Here is a 22926-nt window from a genome sequence, read left to right as displayed (position 1 = left end):
GAATTCCATTGAATACGCTGCTCACTCTTCTTTTACAGGCTCGCATTGCAAAGCGCGACAGGAAGATGGTGGACTTTGACAGCGCCAGGCATCACTTTTCCTCCTTGCAGAAAGGCAAGAAGAAGGACGAGGCCAAGATTGCCAAGGTAAACATTTGGACTTAATCCCAAAAAATGTCACCAAAGGTTGCAGACAAAAAATTGTGTCCAATGTGCGGCACAGCTCAATTCTTACTGGTGGCACATTCAAAAACTATAGTTACTAAACAAAAACAACATAAAAAATTGGTTAAAAAGAGCAAAAACAGTCAAATGGGTTAAAAAAAAGAATAAAATTGTCATGATTTGTTGGTGGTGAACCCCAAGATGCAGAGATGGCAGGCGTAGCGCGGGAAAACATGACTTTAATGTCAAAAGGAAATGCAGGGAAAACAGGAACCAGGATAACAGGAGACAGCAAACACGATACCACGAAAAACAATCATCGAGCCCTGACTGGAGGGCGAGGCAGGCATAAATAGCAGCCAGCTGATTAACAACAGGTGTGGCCAGGCTGCCAATCAGCAGCAGGTGAGGGGAAACAGCACTCAGGGAGCCAAGCAGGAAATGGAAGCAAAACAAGAGCGCTGACAGGAAACGAAACACAACCCGACGTGAATGTGACAGATTCTCACAAAAATGTTTAATTTTTGAACGATACAATCGCCCCTCCCCGCATTGCTCTTCAAAGTTGGCTGTTTCAGTCCATCAACATGTTATTTTTTGCCTAAATAAAGATAATATTATATTTTTTAAATGGCTAAATTGATTAAAAATGTCAGTACTGCAATACTATTGGCCACTCGATGAGACCAAAACCGATCAGAGCGCGCCTTTCAGTGTCGTGGCCACTGATTGGCTCAGCCTCAGACAGCATCCAGTCATGCCTTGACGAGTGGAATGGTGACTTGTGGGTGTTATTTCATGTCTAGAGGGCTCTCATTATGTTAAAAAAAAGCATCTAGGACGTTTTTATGGTTCAGCTCCAAAAAGTATTTGATTTATAACAATATAATAATACCTACTTTGTGGGAATTAATTTACCACAGTCAGGCCCAGATTCGATTGACCGCAGTATTAAACAAGGGATTGCTGTATAACTTCTTAGTATACTGTATTGGTTGTAGCATTTGGTTAACTCAATGAAAAATATCAAAATGGCCCCAGCAACCTTTTATCTTTTGGTATGTGGTCCTCGATGGGAAACGTTTGGACACATCTGACTTCATTTCATGCAAAGACCGAAGCAGGTCAAATATGTTATGGAGCTACATGTATTGAACTCATCTTTTTCTTATAGTTGACAAAGTGTTTAGTTAGTAATATAGTTATTATAATGTTTAAATGTGTCTTTAGACCAGGCAGCAGGCTGAAATAAAATGAGGTGGACTCTGCAGTAGGTGCTAGTTAACTTTAACTTTTGTTTTGATATCAAATGTGGATTGGATTAGATTGGTTTTAGCGTCTTCATTTTTAAAGAACATAAAACTTGCTCGTGCAGAAAAACCTCAACATTCAAGGCCCACGGCTTTTGTCCACCCATATTTTCTTGACCTCATAACTGTCGGTAATCAGCGTGGAACGACAACATCTGACTGTAGAAGTGACACTTTCTGCACCAGCTGTACACTGACTACTCGAAAGCTTCAGTTCTACATGTACTGTAATAAAATTGGGTGAGAGGTGTATTTACTTTTTGTGAGATGCTGTATATGCACAAAAGACTATTGAAGTCATTTTTAATATGCGCTTATGTATCTTTAGGCTTAGTTTATTCACCTACATTTCAGGATCTGGATTTTTGTTGATAAATGAGAGCCGAGTGTAAGTTTCAGGGTAAGCAGTAAAGCCAGGACATGGGTGGTTGATGGTGGGACACATTTGATTGGTCAAACCGTTGATGTACATGTTTGAACATTACTCGAGGACTTGATTGGACCAAATGACGATGATTGGTCAAAATGTGCGGGGAAATTGTGATGTTGCGCATAATTTGCCGAGATTGTTTGAATTAACGAGAACTGGCACTATCTCTAAAGGAGAGCCCCGATACCCGGCGGGGGATACTCATTGTACCCGTGATCTTGTCCTTTCGGTCATAACCCAAAGCTCATGACCATAGGTGAGGATGGGAACGTAGTTTGACCGGTAAATTGAGAGCTTTGCCTTGCGGCTCAGCTCCTTCTTCACCACAACGGATCGATACAGCGTCCGCATTACTGAAGACGCCACACCGATCCGCCTGTCGATCTCACCATCCACTCTTCCCTCACTCGTGAACAAGACTCCCAGGTACTTGAACTCCTCCACTTGGGGCATCTCCCTTCGAGATAGGGTGAGAAACTCTGTCATCCGGGAGATGAGCCAGATGAGGTGGTTCAGGCATCTGGTCAGGATGCCACCCGAACGCCTCCCTAGGGAGGTGTTTCGGGCACGTCCAACCGGCAGGAGGCAACGGGGAAGACCCAGGACACGTTGGGAAGACTATGTCTCCCGGCTGGCCTGGGAACGCCTTGGGATCGCTCGGCAGGAGCGACCCGACCTCAGATAAGTGGAAGAAGATGGATGGATAGATGGCACTATCCCAACATCACCAAATCCTGGAGTGTCTAGCACACACACAAAGGTTTTGTTGTCATACAAACATGAAATTACCGCAGCAGCTTTGCTATTGTACATGAGAGTAAAAATATCATAAAAAAGTAGAAAAATCTAAATTTAAAACATGCACAAATGGAGGATATCAAGAAACTGCTGTAGGTTCAAATCTTTCTCCTAATGTCTCTGGCCAAAGTTCATGTGAAAGCATATCTATGAATGTTGTCATTCATCCAGGTCATTCTAATCTCAGGGCATTCAGTCGATCGCAGCTCGACTGTTTGATTTGTCTTGGAAGACTTTCTGTCACAGAAGTTGACCACAGAAAGTTACAACTGAATGGAATGCAAAAGTGGGGGATTCCGACTATTTTGGACTGGTAGTAGTGGATCCACAGCGATCGTCCTGCCACTCAACGACTGTCGTTGGCTTTGACAGTTAGGATTGTTCGTTTGCATTAAAACTGTTGATTTTCTCACTATCATAGATTGAAACCATCCTTGCCCAGGTACACCCTCCTGGTTTTGGAGTATAAATATTTCAGGTTTTGGCACCAGCCGCTGGACTAGATCTGCCCAATCTAAGTGTGAGACTAGATCTGACCAATCTAAGTGTGAGACTAGATCTGATCAATCTAAGAGTGAGACTAGATCTGACCAATCTAAGTGTGAGACTAGATCTGATCAATCTAAGAGTGAGACTAGATCTGACCAATCTAAGTGTGAGACTGGATCTGACCAATCTAAGTGTGAGACTGGATCTGACCAATCTAAGTGTGAGACTAGATCTGACCAATCTAAGAGTGAGACAGTTGCCTTGCTAAAATGTCACTTACCAAACGCTCACTAACATGTTTGCTTTGTTTGGAACTACTTTGTCTTATTCCCGCTACCACTCCACCTCCACCTCGCCCTCTAACCTTCCCTCCTCCCAATCCTCTTCATCTGCATGGTGTGCGTGCTCAGCCTGCGGCCCTGTTGGAGATGGCGGCGCCAAGCTGGGCCCAGGGTTTGCTCTCTGCCCACCAGGTGGCTCAGACTAACCTCTCCTACAACCAGGTGAACACATGACAGCAGGCATCAGTAGGGGGCACATTGGTTGGAATGTACGCCAAATAATGTTGTTGGTGTTATAAGCTGTTGACCTACTATTTATTTGTGTGTGTGTGTGTGTGTATGTGTGTGTGTGTAGGCTGAAGAGGAGCTGGGTCGCGCTCAGAAGATTTTTGAAGAGCTGAATGTGGAGTTACAAGATCAGCTTCCAGTGCTGTGGGACAGGTGAGACGGTGCCACTACATCCAACATGTCTCATGATCATTCAGCCTTACCGATGTGTGTGTGTGTGTGTGTGTGTGTGTGTGTGTGTGTGTGTGTGTGTGTGTGTGTGTGTGTGTGTGTGTGTGTGTGTGTGTGTGTGTGTGTGTGTGTGTGTGTGTGTGTGTGTGTGTGTGTGTGTGTGTGTGTGTGTGTGTGTGTGTGTGTGTGTGTGTGTGTGTGTGTGTGTGTGTGTGTGTGTGTGTGTGTGTGTGCGCAGTCGTGTTGGCGTTTATGTTAACACATTCCAGAGTTTGGCAGGTCATCAGGAGAAGTTCCACAAAGAGATGAGCAAGGTGAGTGCAACTTTCTGGTCAGAGCTGAAACATCCTTCTTCATCATCCTCTCTCCTCATCCTCAGCTGAGTCAGAACCTGAATGACATCATGACCAAACTGGAAGAACAGCGGCAGCTCAAGTAAGTCGGCGAAATGTGTCAAGCAAAGGTCCTATTGTCCTCGTTTATTTGCTGAACAAGTTTCATTGAGACAAATAATCGATACACAACTCACCATGAATGAAAAGGAATCAGAAGAAGCAGAGATTATTGCATCTTTGCCCTTCAGCAACTACTGATCGTCAGACATGTTCACACTTGTGTGTTTTCATGTTTTCATTTACAAAAAAAGTGTGTTCAAAAGTTTTTTTCTGTGTTGAAATACATTTAATTTGTAACAGGCAGCAAAACAAAAGAAACGTGTAGCAAAATATCTTATGCAGTGTGAAGAAAATAATTATTAAGTGTTAAAGTAAATAAAACTGTAAATTACATCAAAATGCAGATAGAAAATACAATTGATTTAAAATAAGAGATGAAACCATCGTGTTTCTCAAAGGGGGATTTCTAGTATTAGCAACTGCAAAAAACGCTTGAAAAAAACACAACTAGGTGGCAGCAGTGCTCAAAATAATCAACAGCCTGACCAGGAAATATGAGGAGCCCTCAGGTTTATGGTAAATATGGTAGGTAATTAGGATATACAGTTTAATATCTTATGTAGATTAATCTCTATATTTGGAGAAAGTGCTTGTCAATAACTTGTTTGGCACATACAGATAAATAAATGAATATGATGGCTTAATAGTATTTCAATTCAGGGGTTTATGTATTTAATAACAGTAGCATGTTTGTCCAATGGGGGGTAATGACAAAAAATAATGGAGGGGGGGGGGGGGTTACCCACATATGCGGTCCTCTCCAAGGTTTCTCATAGTCATTCACATTGACGTCCCTCTGGGGTGAGTTTTCCTTGCCCGTATGTGGGCTCTATACCGAGGATGTCGTTGTGGCTTGTACAGCCCTTTGAGACACTTGTGATTTAGGGCTATATAAATAAACATTGATTGATTGATTGAACTATTGGTATAATGCATAAAACAATGCAGAATATACTTTAGATGAAGCCATCATTACTGAATATTGCTGCTGTAATGATGCGGAGTGTGGATGAGAATTTCCAGATCTTTTTGTTCAGCAATACTTTGAATTGTAGTGTTGTTGTTATTCGATGTTGATGGCTTTATTCCATCAGACTTCCTTGTCGATGATGTGTTTATTGATGTCTGTGACAGCAAGTACTTCAGTAAGATAGTTCTGACCCATCAGCCGCTGGCGAGTGGACATTTAAGGTTCATCACAAGCACTATTGAGGCTCATTGTTTGCCCTGAGTAGTAGTGAGTCCAGCCTTTAATGGCACCCTGTGGTGCACCCCCTTTCACTTCATGTCAGCACTATGGGGCACCAGTATCCCCTCTGTACGGGCCACCCATCAGACACGTACCGTGCAACCGAAAGTATAGGGCTTCACTTTTTCAACAGTTCGTTATGTAGCTGCCTTATTCTAAATTAAACAAATTCATTTTTGACCTCACAATTCTGCACACAATATCCCATAGTGACAATGTGAAGGACTATTTGTTTCCAGATATTTTTTCGGGATAGCGCAATACTTTGTTGATGCCCCTCTGGCAGCAATTACAGACTCAAGGAATATAGAATATGATGCCACAAGGTGGGCACACCTATCTTTGGGCAGTTTCGCCCATTCCTTTTTGCAGCACCTCTCAAGCTCCAATTAGGCTGTATGGGATGCATTGCTGCGCAGACATTTTCAGATCTCTCCAGAGATGTTAATCGGATTCAAGTCTGAGCCCTGGCAGGGGCACTCAAGGACATTTACAGTATTGTCCTGATATCTTGGCTGTGTGCTTTGGTTCGTCCTGCTGAAAAATGCCTCAGTCTGAGTTCAAGAGCGCTCTGGAGCAGGTTTTCATCCAGGATGTCTTTGTACATCTGTACATCTGTCATCTTTCCCTCTATCCTTACTAGTCTCCAAGTTCCTGCTGCCGAAAAACATCCCCACAGCATGATGCTGCCACCACCATGCTTCATTGTAGGGATGGTATTGGCCTGTTGTTATACAGTGCCTGGTTTCCTCCAAACGTGATGCCTGGCATTCACACCACAGAGTTCAATCTTTGTCTCATCAGACCAGAGAATTTGGTTTCACATGACCTGAGAGTCTTTCAGGTGCATTTTGGCAAACTTTTACGAAGGAATGGCTTCCGTCTGGCCATTCTACCACACAGGCCTGATTGGTGGATTGCTGCAGGGATTGTTGTCCTTATGGATGGTTCTCCTATATCCATAGAAGAATGCTGTAGCTGTGATAGAGTGACCATCGGTTTCTAGGTCACCTCCCTGACTAGCGCCCTTCTCCCCTGATCGCTCAGTTTAGACGGCCGGTTCTTCTATTTATGGATGATGGAGTCTACTTTGCTCATTGGGACCTTCAAGGCAGCAGATATTGTTCTGTACACTTCTCCAGATTGTGCCTCGAGACAATCCTGTCTCAGAGGTCTACAGACAATTCCTTTGACTTTAGGCTTGGTTTGTGCTCTGCCATGCACTGTCAAATGTGACACCTTATGTAGGTGTGTGCCTTTCCAAATCATATCCAACCAACTGAATCTACCACAGGTAGACTCCAAATAGGCTATAGGAACATCTCAAAGATGATCAGTTAAGACTGAATGCACCTGACCCCACTTTTGAGCTTCATAGTGTTATATTTGATGGTCGTGCCACTCTCCCAGGACAAAGTGACTGTGTGATGGCTGATGAGCCAAGAAGATGCCAATGAGGAATCATCGAACAAAAAGCTTTATTGTTTCAGCAAGCCTCAGACTGGAACTGCAGCTTCCAGGAGAAAGAGTATGGGCCTGATTACTCCTCTGCTGTCCTCTCGGACAACTGTCTTTAAAAACCTTTTACACGAAGACAGTTACTCTTTGTTGTTCTAGCCTTGGGGCAGGTCAGTCTGGACAAAGCCCAGTTTATTGCTTGACCAGTCAACCTATTTTCTGTGATCGGTTTGAGTCGGGTGACCTCCGACCCCTATCCTCTACTCCTACTTGTGAGGGCTTCCTACCAGATGTTGCTAATGTCTTTACACTTCCTCCTAAAATCAAAACCTGCATGCCTGGAAGTTTCCAATTTCCTGGGGGAGTAGGCCACCACTCTCTTGGAGAGTTTGTGATTGACATGTGCAATTTATAAGCTATCTTAGGGCGTATTTCCTTAGTAGAATATTCCTCTAAAGGATTCTGTGACCAAATACAAACACATGCTAGCTCACAATCATATTAGAAAATGGTACACGGTAAAATTCACCTCATTGGCAAAGTCTGGGAATACTTATGCACATGTGATTTCTTTGTTTTTTTAATGAATTTGCAAACATTTCCCCAAAAAAAGGAACATAAACTTTGTCATTATGGGGTATTGTGTGTAGCGTTTTGAGGGGAAAAAATATTTTTTCTATTTTGGAATAAGACTATAACATAACAACATGTGGAAAAAGTGAAGTGCTGTGAATACTTTACGGAATCACTGTATCCTGAACTAATGAGCAATTAGCCTAAGTGATTAGCCCAAATAAATACAAACTTATTTTCCCCTATCCTTGTGGCGCCCGCTAGAGAATGCCGCAATGGTCTATATACCTAGGACTGCCACTGGTCCTGAGAGACCATTCAAATCCTGTCCAGTTTGTAGGCGTTTCAGCATATCTATCAGAATCAGAATCAGAATCAGCTTTATTGTCATTACGCAGGGTAACGATATTGAGGCCATTCCATACAGTGCGATAAAACAAGTGTGCACTCTATACAGAGGGTGAAATTAATATGTACATGAACATCTACATGAAACCGGGTGGTTGGTGGAATGGGTTATTGCACCGAATAGAAGGCATTTATGAGGGTCAATGGGGAAGTCTGTTCAGGGTGGTTATGGCCCTGGGGAAGAAGCTGTTTTTTAGTTTTCAAAGAGTAATGTCCCTCAAACTGCCTTCTACTGCAGAAAAGATGGCACTACAGCAACCAAGACCATAGCCACTGCAAAAAGGTAAAAGTGCTGCATGGCTTCTGCATCGCAACACCTGATTTTCCGTCTAATGTTTGGGAATGCAAACCCATCACAGGTTCAGAGAAGGGGTGGAACGGTTCAAAAAAATCTATAGAGTCTGAGTCAGTTCAGTGTTGTCCTTTGATATAGCCCAATAATCCACCATTACCATTTTTTTCAGATGTGGTTCTCACAAAGTGAAGCTTAGCACAGGCTCCTAAAGCCTCGAGTTTGTGTAAACAAAACGTAAGTGTACTATCTTTATAACCACATTATATACCATCAACATAAAGGGAAGCAGAAGATTTAGCAGCACGAAAGTTGTCTTTGTTTGAATCAAAAACAATGTAAACATGGGGATATTATTTATACACGTACCTGACTGATTATTGACACAAATAAAAAGAAAGAAGTTATGAATCAAACAGTGTCAGGTAAACCGAATAGTTCAGATTTTTTTATATACCGTTCCATCCCTAATTCAGTGTGACTTTTTCTGCTTCTACTTGCATTGCTCTGTCTTGTAAAATGTAGAATGTCCTAGTCGAGTCTAAACGATCACGGAATGCATCTAAGAACAATCAGGGAGAAGATTTTTAATCCACAAGTTCATTACATTGTCTGTTGTTGATTTTAATGCCACAGACACAGCTTTTAAGTGCGCCTTATAGTCCGAAAAATACGGTATATGGTTTTACTTTTCAGGATCTCAGTGGAACAAGTCCTTGACACCGCTGGCTTAGCATCTAGCGACTTACATTGGATTGGTTTTAGCGTAGCAAAGAATATTAAATAAGAATATCACCCTGGTATCCTTTTGACTTTTTAGAATGTAGCCCTTGACACCCCTGGTTCACACAATCAAATAAGGTCTTTGGGCACAATTCAGCTGTTCACAATGTCGTGTCTAGTCAGAGTGCATGCAGCTTGTTTGACTGAAGTGTGTGATGAAATACATGCCTGTTTAACTTGTTCATTATGATTCACTGTGTCACTTCTGTCCTTCTCATGTGTTTGTGTCTTTAAGTGAAGACGCCAACCACAGCCAGGCGGCCACTTCACCAACGGTACCACAAACAGTACTTTGACCTAAGGGTTCTGCATCCCTCGAGGAGTGTTTGCTTGTGTGCTAAAGTGTGGCATTTTGCATCTGCACGTGTGTCTGGAAGAGGCCAGGCCCACCTCCCAGCCGGCCTCCTCCTTCGCTAAGGCCGCAGCATGACCAGCTGCTTGATGAAGACACCGCCGATGTTAACACAGAGTCCATAACGCCACAGGTCAGCTGACTGGTCGTGAAGTAGTGTGTGAGAGGCAGCCCAGAGCACCTGCTGAACTTTTACATCCTATAACATGTCCAGGACCTCGGGTCGGCCTGGTGTTAGCCTACCACACACACAATCAAAGAGCTGATCTGTGTGTTGTCTGCCATTAACTCCATGTCGCGTCTCATCAGCCTGACTCAGCTATTTTCTTTACTGCTGCGTGAAGGAGCTTGCTCGGGACTTGTGGGTAAGAATGGACGTCCTTTCTATTTTATGTTTAAAGCCAGTGATGTGTGGTCAAGGAGGCATCATGACAGCAAATCATTTATATAAGTCAACTTTGATTGATTGAATACAATAGAATGTAGTATAAACAACTACAGTAGTACCTTGGAGAGCAGACTTCTACAGTATTTTCTGCCAGCTGCTTTTTCATCTAACACACCATCAACGGCTTTACCCTATTCACATGGATAAAGGTCCTCCGGTTAAGAAACTATTTTAACATCCTCACTGATAATATTGCCTTTATCGACTCATTCGGCTTCAGTATCCAAGTCAATAATTGGCACGATACTGAAGCCGTATGAGTATTGCACTACTACAATTATTCCTTTCGCCAAGTGACCCAACCAATGATTTCTGTTTTTTTTAAATGAATGAAAAACCTCTGCTTCTTCTTATCAGCACTGTCCTTCATACTCACTTTCTGTCCACCTATGTGGTTGGAAAATCTAAGTTTTGTCCATCCGTCCATTTTCTATACTGCTTATCCTCATTTGGGTCATGGTTTAGCTGGACCCTATCAAAGTTATGTCTTGCTAGTCATTGGCTAATGCTAGCGAGTGAGACATTTTTTGAGTGAAATATTTTGGGTGGCTCTTATGTGAAATTTGCTACGCCAACTAGCAGTGGGATCGTTATCTAAATTTTTGCAACCTAAAGTGTAACAATTAGCCGTGAGACAGTCTATAAACCCGAAGACCAGGGGCACCCGTAAGCCGAGGTACCACTGTATTTCCTTTTCCCCCATGTTATCCTCTTAAAGGCCTACTGAAATGATGTTTTTTTATTTAAACGGGAATAGCAGATCCATTCTATGTGTCATACTTGATCATTTCGCGATATTGCCATATTTTTGCTGAAAGGATTTAGTAGAGAAAATCGACGATAAAGTTCGCAACTTTTGCTCGCTGATTAAAAAAAAGCCTTGCCTGTAGCGGAAGTAGCGTGACGTCACAGGAGCTAGTATTCCTCACAATTCCCCGTTGTTTACAATGGAGCGAGAGAGATTCGGACCGAGAAAGTGATGATTACCCCATTAATTTGAGCAAGGATGAAAGATTCGTAGATAAGGAACGTTACAGTGAAGGACTTGAGAGGCAGCGATGGACGTATCTTTTTTCGCTCTGACCGTAACTTAGGTACAAGCTGGCTCATTGGATTCCACACTCTCTCCTTTTTTTATTGTGGATCACGGATTTGTATTTGAAACCACCTGGGATACTATATCCTCTTGAAAATGAGAGTCGAGAACGTGAAATGGACATTCAGTGCCTTTTATCTCCACGACAATACATCGGCGAAATGCTTTAGCTACGAGCTAACGTGATAGCATCGTGCTTTAACTTCATATAGAAACAAAAAAATAAACCCCTGACTGGAAGGATAGATAGAAAATCAACAATACTATTAAACCGTGGACATGTAAATACACGGTTAATGCTTTCCAGGCTGGCGAAGGTTAACAATGCTGTGCTAACGACGCCATTGAAGCTAACTTAGCAACTTAGCAACGGGACCTCACAGAGCTATGCTAAAAACATTAGCTCTCCACCTACGCCAGCCAGCCCTCATCTACTCATCAACACCCGTGCTCACCTGCGTTCCAGCGATCGACAGAAGGACGAAGGACTTCACCCGATGCGTTTGGCGGCCCGGAGACGTAGGAAGTCAAGGTGAGGTCGGCGGCTAGCGCTCCAACAAAGTCCTCCTGGTTGTGTTGCTGTAGTCCGCTGCTAATGCACCGATCCCACCTACAACTGTCTTCTTTGCAGCCTTCATTGTTCATTAAACAAATTGCAAAAGATGTCCAGAATACTGTGGAATTATGAAATGAAAACAGAGCTTTTTGTATAGGATTCTACGGGTACCATAACTTCCGTTACTCTGACTTCGTCACACGCATACGTCATCATACCGCGACGTTTCAGCCGGATATTTCCCGGGAATTTTTAAATGTCACTTTATAAGTTAACCCGGCCGTATTGGCATGTGTTGCAATGTTAAGATTTCATCAGACTGCATGGTCGGTAGTAGTGGCTTTCAGTAGGCCTTCAAGAGCAACATATTAACTTTGGTTACAGCACAATAATTTAAGGTTTAAAAACAAAAAGTCAATGCCTCACCAGAGCCATGAACCTCACCACATGTCACTGTTTGTCCTAAAAATAAACTATTCTGCATGTTTACACCCACTCACCTACTAAACCCCACCCGTCAAACCCTCTTCCTTCTCTTGCAACACTTGGCAACCTTGTGGACCCGTAGCATGAGCAGACGGTTGCCGATGGGCAGGAGCAGCCCCGAGATCAGGTTCAGGGTGGATGCGATTATAAAGACGGAGCTAAGCCAGACTGGGACCGTGACAACGCTCAGTTGTACAGCGAGCCCACGTGGAACGATGGTGGTGCCAGTGGGGCACAGGGGGGCTGGGGTAATGACCAAGTGCAGGTAAAGTGCAGGTTTCGGTAAAACCAAGCCAGGAATTCAAGGATTCGAAAGTCACAAGACTCTGCTCAAGAGTCTTCAATCCATCAGTGAGCAATTTAGCTGAAATGTTCCTCTCAAAGTATGCACATTTTCTTTTCTGACAGAGTTCTGCGTCCAACAGCTCGGAGTACGAGCTCCCTCCTGGATTCCTCTACAAGGTGAGACGTCTCCGCCGGGGTCTGATATGTGGAACTTGACTCACCCAAACATGTTTGCCCCAGGTCAAAGCGATCCACGAATATGCTGCCACCGATGGTGACGAGCTGGAGTTGACAATTGGAGATCTTGTGCTGGTTTTGGCTTTCGACAACCCAGATGAGCAAGTCAGTGACCTTTCTCCGAAATTGCCTGTCAGTGTAGATTCTCTGTCATAGCTTGTTGGAATCCTCTAAGGTTGAAACGAGGCGAAAGGACTCTTTCGCGTTTTGTTGAAACAATCTGTTAAGAGTTTCCCTATTTATATCTCTGGTGGGTGTGCCCTTTGGGGGCGGTCACAGTCGGGTTGTTTTGTTGTTGTTACCCGGCGTTGCTGGTGAACGACCATGCTGCATAAAAATCGGGCAATCGCCTGAGTGTATGATAATTGCTGCGCTATTGGAGGTCATGATTGGTCTAATGCAGTGTTTTTCTACCTTTTCTGAGCCAAGGCACATTTTTTTTAATTGAAAAAAATCCGGAGGCACACCACCAGCAGAAAACATAAAAAAACGAAACTCAGCAGCCGATATTGACAGTAAAAAGTCGTTCTCCGCAATTGTTGGATATAAATTCAAACCAAAACCAAGCATGAATCAATATAGCTCTTGTCTCAAAGTAGGTGTACTGTCACCACCTGCCACATCACAACCTGACTTCTTTGGACTTTTTTGCTGTTTTCCTGTGTGTAGCGTTTTACTTCTTGTCTTGCGCTCTTATTTTGTTGTTGATTGTCATGTCATGTACGGATGTACTTTGTGGACGCCGTCTGCTGCTCCACAGTAAGTCTTTGCGGTCGTCCAGCGTTCTGTTTTTGTTTACTTTGCAGGCAGTTCAGTTTTAGTTTGGTTCTGCATAGCCATCCCTAAGCTTCAATGCCTTTTCTTAGCGGCACTCACCATTTGTTTATTTTTGGTTTAAGCATTACATACCTTTTTACCTGCACAGCTACCGGCTGCCACCTACTGATATGGAAGAGTATTACACGGTTACTCTGCCGAGCTCTAAACAGCACCGACACTCAACAACAACACATCATTTGCGGACTATAATTACTGGTTTGCAAAAAATATTTTTAACCCAATTAGGTGAAATTACATCATCTCCCACGGCACACCAGACTGTATCTCACAGTGGTTGAAAAACACTGGTCTAATGTGTGTGTGTTTGTGCAGGACGACGGCTGGCTCATGGGTGTGCAGGAATCTGTCTGGATACGCACCAAAGACATTTCATCCAAAGGGGTCTTCCCCGAGAACTTCACCCAGAAGGTTTGAGGTTCCAGGTGCACGATGCGTTTGTTATCTGGGATAAAAAAACAAGCAAAATATCAAACGGTTGTTTTTGTGTCTGAAAATGGTGCCAATAAAAACATATAGAACTCATTCAAGGCTAAAATGAACTGAGTAAGAATTGAATTGAAAGTATTCACAAAGGGTTTCCGCTATCCGTCTGTTTGTAGTTCTTCACACAGTTGATGTACTTGTGGTGATCACAGCTCTTAACCTTAGAAAGAAGCGACCGAGGAAGGAAGTGATGGATGTTTAGTGTCACTGCCAGACTTTCAATGTTGCAGTAAACAACTCAGTGTAGTGACTCATGGCCAAGACCAGAGGCCAGGAGGACCCCAGTGTGCTAATGATCACTCCAAGATTACTTGAAAAAGGAACTCACACCAATCTGTTGATGGGAATTATTCAATTTGACTTTGTTGGTCACGTCAATATGTCGTTATTTCGGAAAAACCTACACACACAGGTCATAAAATAATCATTAAAGATGGATGAAGCCTGCGTCGTCTTTTTTTATTCACATTGGGATTTATAACTTTGAACGTTGACAAAACAAATTCCTGGATCCTAAATCAACCTCCTTTTTTTTTACCAAAGACAAAAAAAGCAAGGCTCTAGTAACTACAGGGAATTATTGGAGGAACAAAATGATGACATCACTTTAGGAATAAATAAATAAAATTAACCACTGTAAAATAATATTAAAATGATCTGTAATGAGGACTAACAACATAATCTATTTTAGATTATGTTGTGTTTGTGTGTAATAATAATCTAATATAGATTATATTGTTAGATTATCTAAAGTGGGGTTTGGTTACAAAAGGTGTCTCATGTTTTTTACTTTACCAAATCACATGATGGTTGCTGCATAAATCAATGTTTACTTATATAGTCCTAAATCACCAGTGTCTCAAAGGGCTGCACAAGCGACAACCACATCCTCGGCTCAGATCCCACATCAGGGCAAGGAAAAACTCAACCCAATGGAATGACAATGACAAACCTTGGAGAGGACCGCAGATGTGGGGACCCCCCCTGGGTGACCGGTGCAATGGACGTCGAGTGGATCTAGTTAATATTGTGAGAGTCCAGTCCATAGTGGATCTAACATAATAGTGTGAGAGTCCAGTCCATAGTGGATCTAACATAATAGTGAGAGTCCAGTCCATAGTGGATCTAACATAATAGTGTGAGAGTCCAGTCCATAGTGGATCTAACATAATAGTGTGAGAGTCCAGTCCATAGTGGATCTAACATAATAGTGAGAGTCCAGTCCATAGTGGATCTAACATAATAGTGAGAGTCCAGTCCATAGTGGATCTAACATAATAGTGGGAGTCCAGTCCATAGTGGATCTAACATAATAGTGGGAGTCCAGTCCATAGTGAGACCAGCAGGAGATCATCTTGAGTGGACACAGGTCAGCAGCACAGAGACGTCACCAACTGATGCACAGATGAGTGGTCCACCCTGGGTCCTGACTTTGGACAGTTAGCGCCTCATCTGTGGTCACCGAATCTGTGCCCCCTGCCCCTCTCCACGAAGAAGAGGGGGGCAGAGCAGAAAAGAAATGGCAGATCAACTGGTCTAAAAAGGGGGTCTATTTAAAGGCTGGAGTATACAAATGAGTTTTAAGATGGGACTTAAAGGCCTACTGAAAGCCACTACTAGCGACCACGCAGTCTGATAGTTTATACATCAATGATGAAATCTTAACATTATAACACATGCCAATACGGCCGGGTTAACTTATAAAGTGACATTTTAAATTTGCGGCTAAACTTCCGGTTCGAAACGCCTCTGAGGATGACGTATGCGCGTGACGTAGCCCGGGGAACACGGGTATGCCTTCCACATTGAAGCCAATACGAAAAAGCTCTGTTTTCATTTCATAATTCCACAGTATTCTGGACATCTGTGTTCGTGAATCTGTTTCAATCATGTTCATTGCATTATGGAGAAGGAAGCTGAGCAAGCAAAGAAGAAAGTTGTCGGTGCGAAATGGACGTATTTTTCGAACGTAGTCAGCCACAACAGTACAGCTTCTTTGTTTACATTCCCGAAAGATGCAGTCAAGATGGAAGAACTCGGATAACAGAGACTCTAACCAGGAGGACTTTTGACTTCGATACACAGACGCCTGTAGAGAACTGGGACAACACAGACTCTTACCAGGATTACTTTGATTTGGATGACAAAGACGCAGACGTGCTACTGTGAGTATGCAGCTTTGGCTTCTAAACATTTGATCGCTTGACCGTATGTGCGCAACTTTTTTTTGCGTATGTACGTAACTTTTTTAAAATATATAAGCTTTATGAACCTTGGGTTAGGTGAACGGTCTTTTGGGCTGAGTGATTGTGTGTGTTGATCAGGTGTTTGAATTGTATTGGCGTGTTCTATGGAGCTAGGAGCTAGCATAGGAGCTAGCATAACACGTACCGTACGTAACTTTTTAAAAATATATAAGCTTTATGAACCTTGGGTTAGGTGAACGGTCTTTTGGGCTGAGTGATTGTGTGTGTTGATCAGGTGTTTGAATTGTATTGGCGTGTTCTATGGAGCTAGGAGCTAGCAGAGGAGCTAGGAGCTAGCATAACAAACACGCAGGTGTTATTATGCAGGATTAATTTGTGTCATATTAAATATAAGCCTGGTTGTGTTGTGGCTAATAGAGTATATATATGTCTTGTGTTTATTTACTGTTGTAGTCATTCCCAGCTGAATATCAGGTCCCACCCGCCTCTCACAGCATCTTCCCTATCTGAATAGCTTCAACTCCCCACTAGTCCTTCACTTGCACTTTACTCATCCACAAATCTTTCATCCTCGCTCAAATTAATGGGGAAATTGTCGCTTTCTCGGTCCGAATCTCTCTCACTTCATGCGGCCATCATTGTAAACAATAGGGAACTTTGCGTATATGTTCAACTGACTACGTCACGCTACTTCCGGTAGGGGCAAGCCTTTTTTTATCAGATACCAAAAGTTGCAATCTTTATCGTCGTTGTTCTATACTAAATCCTTTCAGCAAAAATATGGCAATATCGCGAAATGATCAAGTATGACACATAGAATAGATCTGCTATCCCCGTTTAAATAAAAAAAATTCATTTCAGTAGGCCTTTAAATGCTTCTACTGAGGTAGCATCTCTAACTGCCACCGCTAGAACATTCCATAGTACTGGAGCCCCAATAGAAAACACTCTATAGCCCGCAGACTTTTTCTGGGCTCTGGAAATCACTAATAAGCCGGAGTTCTTAGAAGGCAGATTTCTTGCCGGGACATATGGTACAATACAATCAGCAAGATAGGCAGGAGCTAGACCGTGTAGTATTTTATACCTAAGTAGTAAAACCTTAAAGTGCACAGGAAGCCAGCGCAGGTGAGCCACTACAGTTATATAAATATAGGTATATATGTACATAGGTATATAAAGGTATATACAGTATAGGTGTAATATGATCAAACTTTCTTGTTCTTGTCAAAAGTCTAGCAGCCGCATTTTGTACCAAATAGTGCTAGCATAATCACCATAACCACAACACCAGGGGGAGCTCCACTAATCACGTTAAACCCAGATTCCCAACTAACAAAGGTCTTAACTCATTCTCTTTCTATGCCACATCAATGTGGAATGCGCTCCCAACAGGTATAAAAGAAAGGGCATCTCTATCCTCCTTCAAAACCGCACTAAAAGTTCACCTCCAGGCAGCTACAACCCTAAACTAACACCCTCCCCGGATTGCTAATAATCAAATGTAAACAATCAAATGCAGATACTTTTTCTTATGCCTTCTGATCTCTCTCTCTCTCTCTCTCTCTCTCTCTCTCTGTCTCTCTCTCTCTCTCTCTCTCTCTCTCTCTCTCTCTCTCTCTCTCTCTCTCTCTATGTCCACTACTTGCTGTCCATATCCTACCCCCCCCCCACCCCTCCACACCCCTGATTGTAAATAATGTAAATAATTCAATGTGATTATCTTGTGTGATGACTGTATTATGATGATAGTATATATAGTACAAGAGGTTAGTTCCAAAATATAAAGGAATTGTGCATTTTGTGATAAAAGCATGAAATTTGGTACACTTATAGCCAAAGGCATTCTCAAAAGATTTGAATGTGGAGCCATCATGAATTTTCAACATGTCCGCCAGCAACAACTGTTTTCTTATGAATGATGGATTTAATATGATATTTCAGACTTATTTACCATTCATACTACTTGGTAAATGTCTTTTGGATAGTGGAACATTTTCATTGAAAATTCAAAATGGCCGCCAACTGGTTAGATATGGATGATCTCTATGTTTAATTATACATTTATCTTGATGCAGAGTTTGAATTGGGAACTTTGGAATTTCTAAGAATCTTATTTCTATCTCAAAATACTCATGTTAAGCAAGGGAAACCTAGGGTCTATCACAGGGAAGACTAGTCACACCCGCCTTCACAGACACAAAGGGCTGTGCACTGTAAGTGGGATTTTTTGCACTTACACTGCCTAACACAACCCTTCTTGCATTTGCATGAGACAAGTTCATAACTTGACTGGCCTGCATCTGGTAGGCATGTCCAGAAGGGTTCATAGTCCCCCTCAGGTGACTTTGACCAGCCCCATTCGCACGGTGAAGGTAGTTCTGGTGTTGACACCAGGACTGTACCCCACACGTGCCCTCCTTGGTATACAGCTCTCTTAACATGCTCTTCTAGGGCAGCCTTGGTAGGGGGGATTGTTTGCACATTGTGCCTCTATGCAAATAACTTCATCCTTGCCGTATTGATTTCTGTACATGTGCTGGTTCGGTCATAGACTAAGAAAACGAACCTCTCAATTGTGGCCATTACCTCCTGTGGTATGTCATCTGGGACTGAAGACACTTTCAACAGGGCATGTGCTAAGTTCTGGAAGCATGGGCTTATTGATCATAAGCCCATGCAGTCTTTTTCCCATGGCCAACAAAGCTTGACACAGTGTCACAACCCGTCAATGCATGGAACACTGGTAGTGCACATGCTTTCTCGGGCCCGAGCCCTGCTGCAATTTCATGGGCGGCCAAATATCGAAAATTCTTACCAGTACCGAAAGCCAACCAAAGCTCATCCTCTGGTTGTAGAGTCTGAGCCACTGCCACAGCCAGCACCACAACATCAGTATCAACTGTCTGAATCATCATTTTGTGGTGGACGTTTCTTGCTGCATGGGCTACGTGCAATAACATGCGACTATCTGCTTCCTCATGCGTGCAAGGAGCAATCGATGTCCTATCTGGGAGAGGTGGCTTGCTAAGGACTTCCATGTCACTTGTGATGACAAGCTGTTTATCCTCCTGCACAGACCATCTGAGCAGAGCCTCCGAGAGAAAGGCAAACAACTCAGTCTTATTGCTGTCAACTCTAAGAAAGTTTTGCCAGTTCCTGGGAATGGCTGCATCACCTACCACACTTCTCTGAATTCCAGTGCCACGCTTTGCTCTTGTAGCAGCTTTCAGAGAGTCAGACAAGTAGCGGTCCCACACCAGATCAAGTCTGGACACAGTTTCAAACTTTCTGGTCAGATATGGAACGAAGATCACATGGGCATAGTCATTGAAGGTTTTTACTGAACTTGGTTTCAGCATCTGGATGATGGCTGCCCCATCTACAATGGTGCAGGTAACCTTTGGACTGTCAGAGTATGCACTGTGAACTTGTTCCAGGCATGGAAGCAGATCACTCTTCACTCCCAGTCGGAGACCTCCCCTATCAGAAAGCGCTGGTGGACATGGTTGGTTCTCGTGTCGAAATAACTCCTCTAGGTTTCCATCTCGGGTCTGGCAAGCAATGAATAACCTTGAAAAGAGCTCCATGTCCTGTTTGAGAGAGTCCATTTTCTGTTTCGGTTTTGATACTCTCCTCACGGTTGAAGTACCAAACACCAGAAGCTTATTTCTTGGTATAGTGTTGTCCACTGTCTTTGTTCTCTCAACAAGGCGTTCTTTGGTGAAAGCTTCAAATTGGTGCTCTCCTATCTGCTTCACCTTTCTGACTACCTCAGCAGCTGAAGGTCCAGCAAGTTCCTTTGAGTGGAGAACAATCAGGTCCTTGCTTTCCTCTTCAAATGGATTTCCAAAGTGTTCCATTGCACTGACCAAATGTTGTACATTTTGATGAATGAGACCTGGACACTTGTTGTTTGGTCATGGTGACGTGTGGTATCTGATTTCTTGGAATCAATCTCACAAAGAAAAGGAAATAAAAAATAATACTGGTTTGACACTGAGATCACCCATATCAGACAGTCATAAAAGTGATGGCTGCAATCTTGAAGATGTCAGTCATCTTGAATATTTAATGACACATTTAGATTACCCAAAAGACATTTACCAAGTACTATGTATGGTAAATAAGTCTGAAACATTATTCATAAGCGAAAAGTTGTTACTGACAGCCATTTTGAAAGATGGCTGCCACGGGCGCCATTTTGAAAATTCATGGTGGCTCCATATCCAAATCTTTTGAGAATGCCTTTGGCTATAAGTGTACCAAATTTCATGCTTTTATCACAAAATGCACGATCGTTCTGGTTACCAGCTGCACTAATATGATAGTATATATCTGTATCATGAATCCATTTAAGTGGACCCCGACTTAAACAAGTTGAAAAACTTATTCGGGTGTTACCATTTAGTGGTCAATTGTACGGAATATGTACTTCACTGTGCAACCTACTAATAAAAGTCTCAATCAATCAGTCAATCAATCAATAGGATGATAGCATGAAATAATGATGATGCAGGTGAATTTTAATGTCTCTATTATTGGTAATAATACTACTGTATGACAGAAAAATCAGCAGATGGAAGGTTGTTGACTATATCCATGGAAACAGAAGTGCCGACCATCGGGCAAAGGAGAGGTGAATAAGTAATGGGTGAGGTGTAACTAGTCAACAAAGAGTAACCAAGGAAGATGAATGTGGAGAGATTACATGTCTCTGCGGTGCCTGAACAGGCACGAGTCAATAATGCAATACTCACCTTGCACATGAACAAGTTGGGCCTTTAAAAAGATGCAACATACGATAGTTAGATTCCATTTAGATTTATGTATGTGACTAGAATGATGACAGACTATTTTATCATTGTACTGATGGCTTGCATGTTGTGTTACATCCAACTTATTACACAGTTTATAAGATAGCCCAGCATAAAGAGAACCTTGTTGAAAGAACCCCCCCCCCCCCCCCCCCATCTCCAGAACAATTTAGAGAATGGTTGCTGCTTTGTAGAACCTGTCTCTCCCGTCAAGTGGAGACTAGTCGGAACACCACTTTGTCAATGTCTGTATGAACTTCAAAATGTGCTGCAAATGTCATTATTATTTATTGATTTTTCTTATTTGCTACAGACTTGCACAGGAGAGGTTTTCTTTAGGAAAACGTCAACATAAAATGTATTTATGTGTGTTGGGCGTATATGTTTAGCATCCAGAAAACCCAGCTCAGTACCCTCCGCTAGCTTTATTTGGTCTTCAGGAATAAAGTATTTCTCAAGCCTGATGAACATTTGATTTTTCTTCTGTTTGATGAAAAGTTTGGTGTTATCATGAAAATACAGATACAGTGCTATCTGATCAATGGTTAGTCCACATCCAAAAACTGGAGGTTTCTTTAGATTACGTGGTTGCAACCCAACAATTGAAATAATATCACCACCCTGGGGGCCTCCATGTTTCACTGCAACCACGTCAACAATGTAGCAGATATGCTGAGAGAAGCCCTCACCACCGGTAGTGACATTGTCATTTGAGACCATTCTAGTTTTTTATCAATCATCAATCAATCAATCAAAGTTTATTTATATAGCTCTTAATCACAAGTGTCTCAAAGGGCTCATCCTCAGCTCAGATCCCACATCAGGGCAAGGAAAAACTCAACCCAATCAATATGGGGACGGCGTGGCGCATTTGGGAGAGTGGCCGTGCCAGCAACCTGAGGGTTCCTGGTTCAATTCCAACCTTGTCATGTCTGTTGTGTCCTTGAGCAATACACTTCACCCTTGCTTCTGATAATAATAATAATACATTTTATTTGTAAGGCGCCTTTCTGGGCACTCAAGGACACCGTACAAAATCAAAACAATAAAATCAAATTGGATAAAAACAACAATAATAACAACAACAAAGATAGAGAAGAAAAGGTGATTCCAAAGAATGGGCAGTAGGGATGGGCGATACCACACTTTTAGGATTCGATACGATACCGATACTTTTTCTTGCATTTTCATCGATACCGATACCAATACCATTAATTTCTTATTGGCAATTTTTGTCAGTCAAAAATATTATTACTATTATTATTTAAGACAAATCACAAGACAAATACAGACCATTTATACCACATGTATTGTGGTCAATATATAATAAAAGTAAAATTAAAATAAATAACATAAATATGAAAAATAAATTAAATATTATATATAATAATAATTAGATATTAGGGCTTTCCAATTAACTGTCAAATCCGAATTGCAAGAAGCTGCAGTTATTTTTTAAAGTTTGTGATATAATTAGCAATTAATGAAATATGAAATAGGCTAATGTTTTCGAAATGTAAGAAATCATGTTACAGATTAAAACCAACATCACATTCAATCTATATTAATATATTCAAGATTTTCTTGGAAAAAAATAAAACTGTAATGCAAAGATGAAGAATCTCCAAATTGTATCTCTTTCTTATCTTGTTTTAAATACTCAAGCAATTTTCAACTAACAGTAAATTCCCCTGTGTGGAAATTATTTGAATTTAGGATAATCATTTAAACAAAAATATTCAGTAAACATGACTAAAAAAACAAACAAACAACAATGCCTGTTTTAAGTCAACAATTGGACAACACTGGATATGCCTGGCTGCATCGCTGTCGGCTGGCTGTGTGTGTGTTGCACGTTGACCACGCTCATTGGCTGTCTCCTGTCACGTGACTGGGCCAGCTCTATACTCTGCCAGGTACAGGTGTGTCCCAGCACATAGGAAGTTAAGTAAGTCATCAAAAACATCTGA

At 42.2% G+C, this 22926-nt stretch overlaps 1 protein-coding gene across 6 annotated transcripts in view; it reads left to right on the top strand.

Annotated features, from left to right (window-relative positions):
• bin1b (bridging integrator 1b) overlaps positions 1 to 14373 on the top strand; it is a 29933-nt gene extending 15560 nt beyond the window's left edge. For 2 of the 6 annotated variants that reach the window (XM_062042265.1, XM_062042256.1), the window contains 13 exons: positions 39 to 146; positions 3602 to 3694; positions 3828 to 3913; positions 4170 to 4245; positions 4311 to 4366; positions 8313 to 8357; positions 9385 to 9424; positions 9527 to 9634; positions 9846 to 9866; positions 12170 to 12352; positions 12496 to 12549; positions 12613 to 12714; positions 13762 to 14373. In XM_062042265.1, coding sequence (XP_061898249.1) covers positions 39 to 146; positions 3602 to 3694; positions 3828 to 3913; positions 4170 to 4245; positions 4311 to 4366; positions 8313 to 8357; positions 9385 to 9424; positions 9527 to 9634; positions 9846 to 9866; positions 12170 to 12352; positions 12496 to 12549; positions 12613 to 12714; positions 13762 to 13863 — 1074 coding nt within the window. In that variant the 3' untranslated portion in view covers positions 13864 to 14373. The remainder of the gene's footprint in view (positions 1 to 38; positions 147 to 3601; positions 3695 to 3827; positions 3914 to 4169; positions 4246 to 4310; positions 4367 to 8312; positions 8358 to 9384; positions 9425 to 9526; positions 9635 to 9845; positions 9867 to 12169; positions 12353 to 12495; positions 12550 to 12612; positions 12715 to 13761) is intronic. The other 4 variants (XM_062042293.1, XM_062042285.1, XM_062042275.1 and 1 more) reach the window with 3 other exon arrangements.
• Positions 14374 to 22926: the final 8553 nt, after the last annotated feature.

Source organism: Entelurus aequoreus, linkage group LG01, assembly GCF_033978785.1.
Source record: "Entelurus aequoreus isolate RoL-2023_Sb linkage group LG01, RoL_Eaeq_v1.1, whole genome shotgun sequence".
Classification (NCBI taxonomy): Eukaryota; Metazoa; Chordata; class Actinopteri; order Syngnathiformes; family Syngnathidae; genus Entelurus; species Entelurus aequoreus.
Note: the sequence above shows the minus strand (reverse complement) of the source record. Positions and strands in the feature narration are given on the sequence as shown.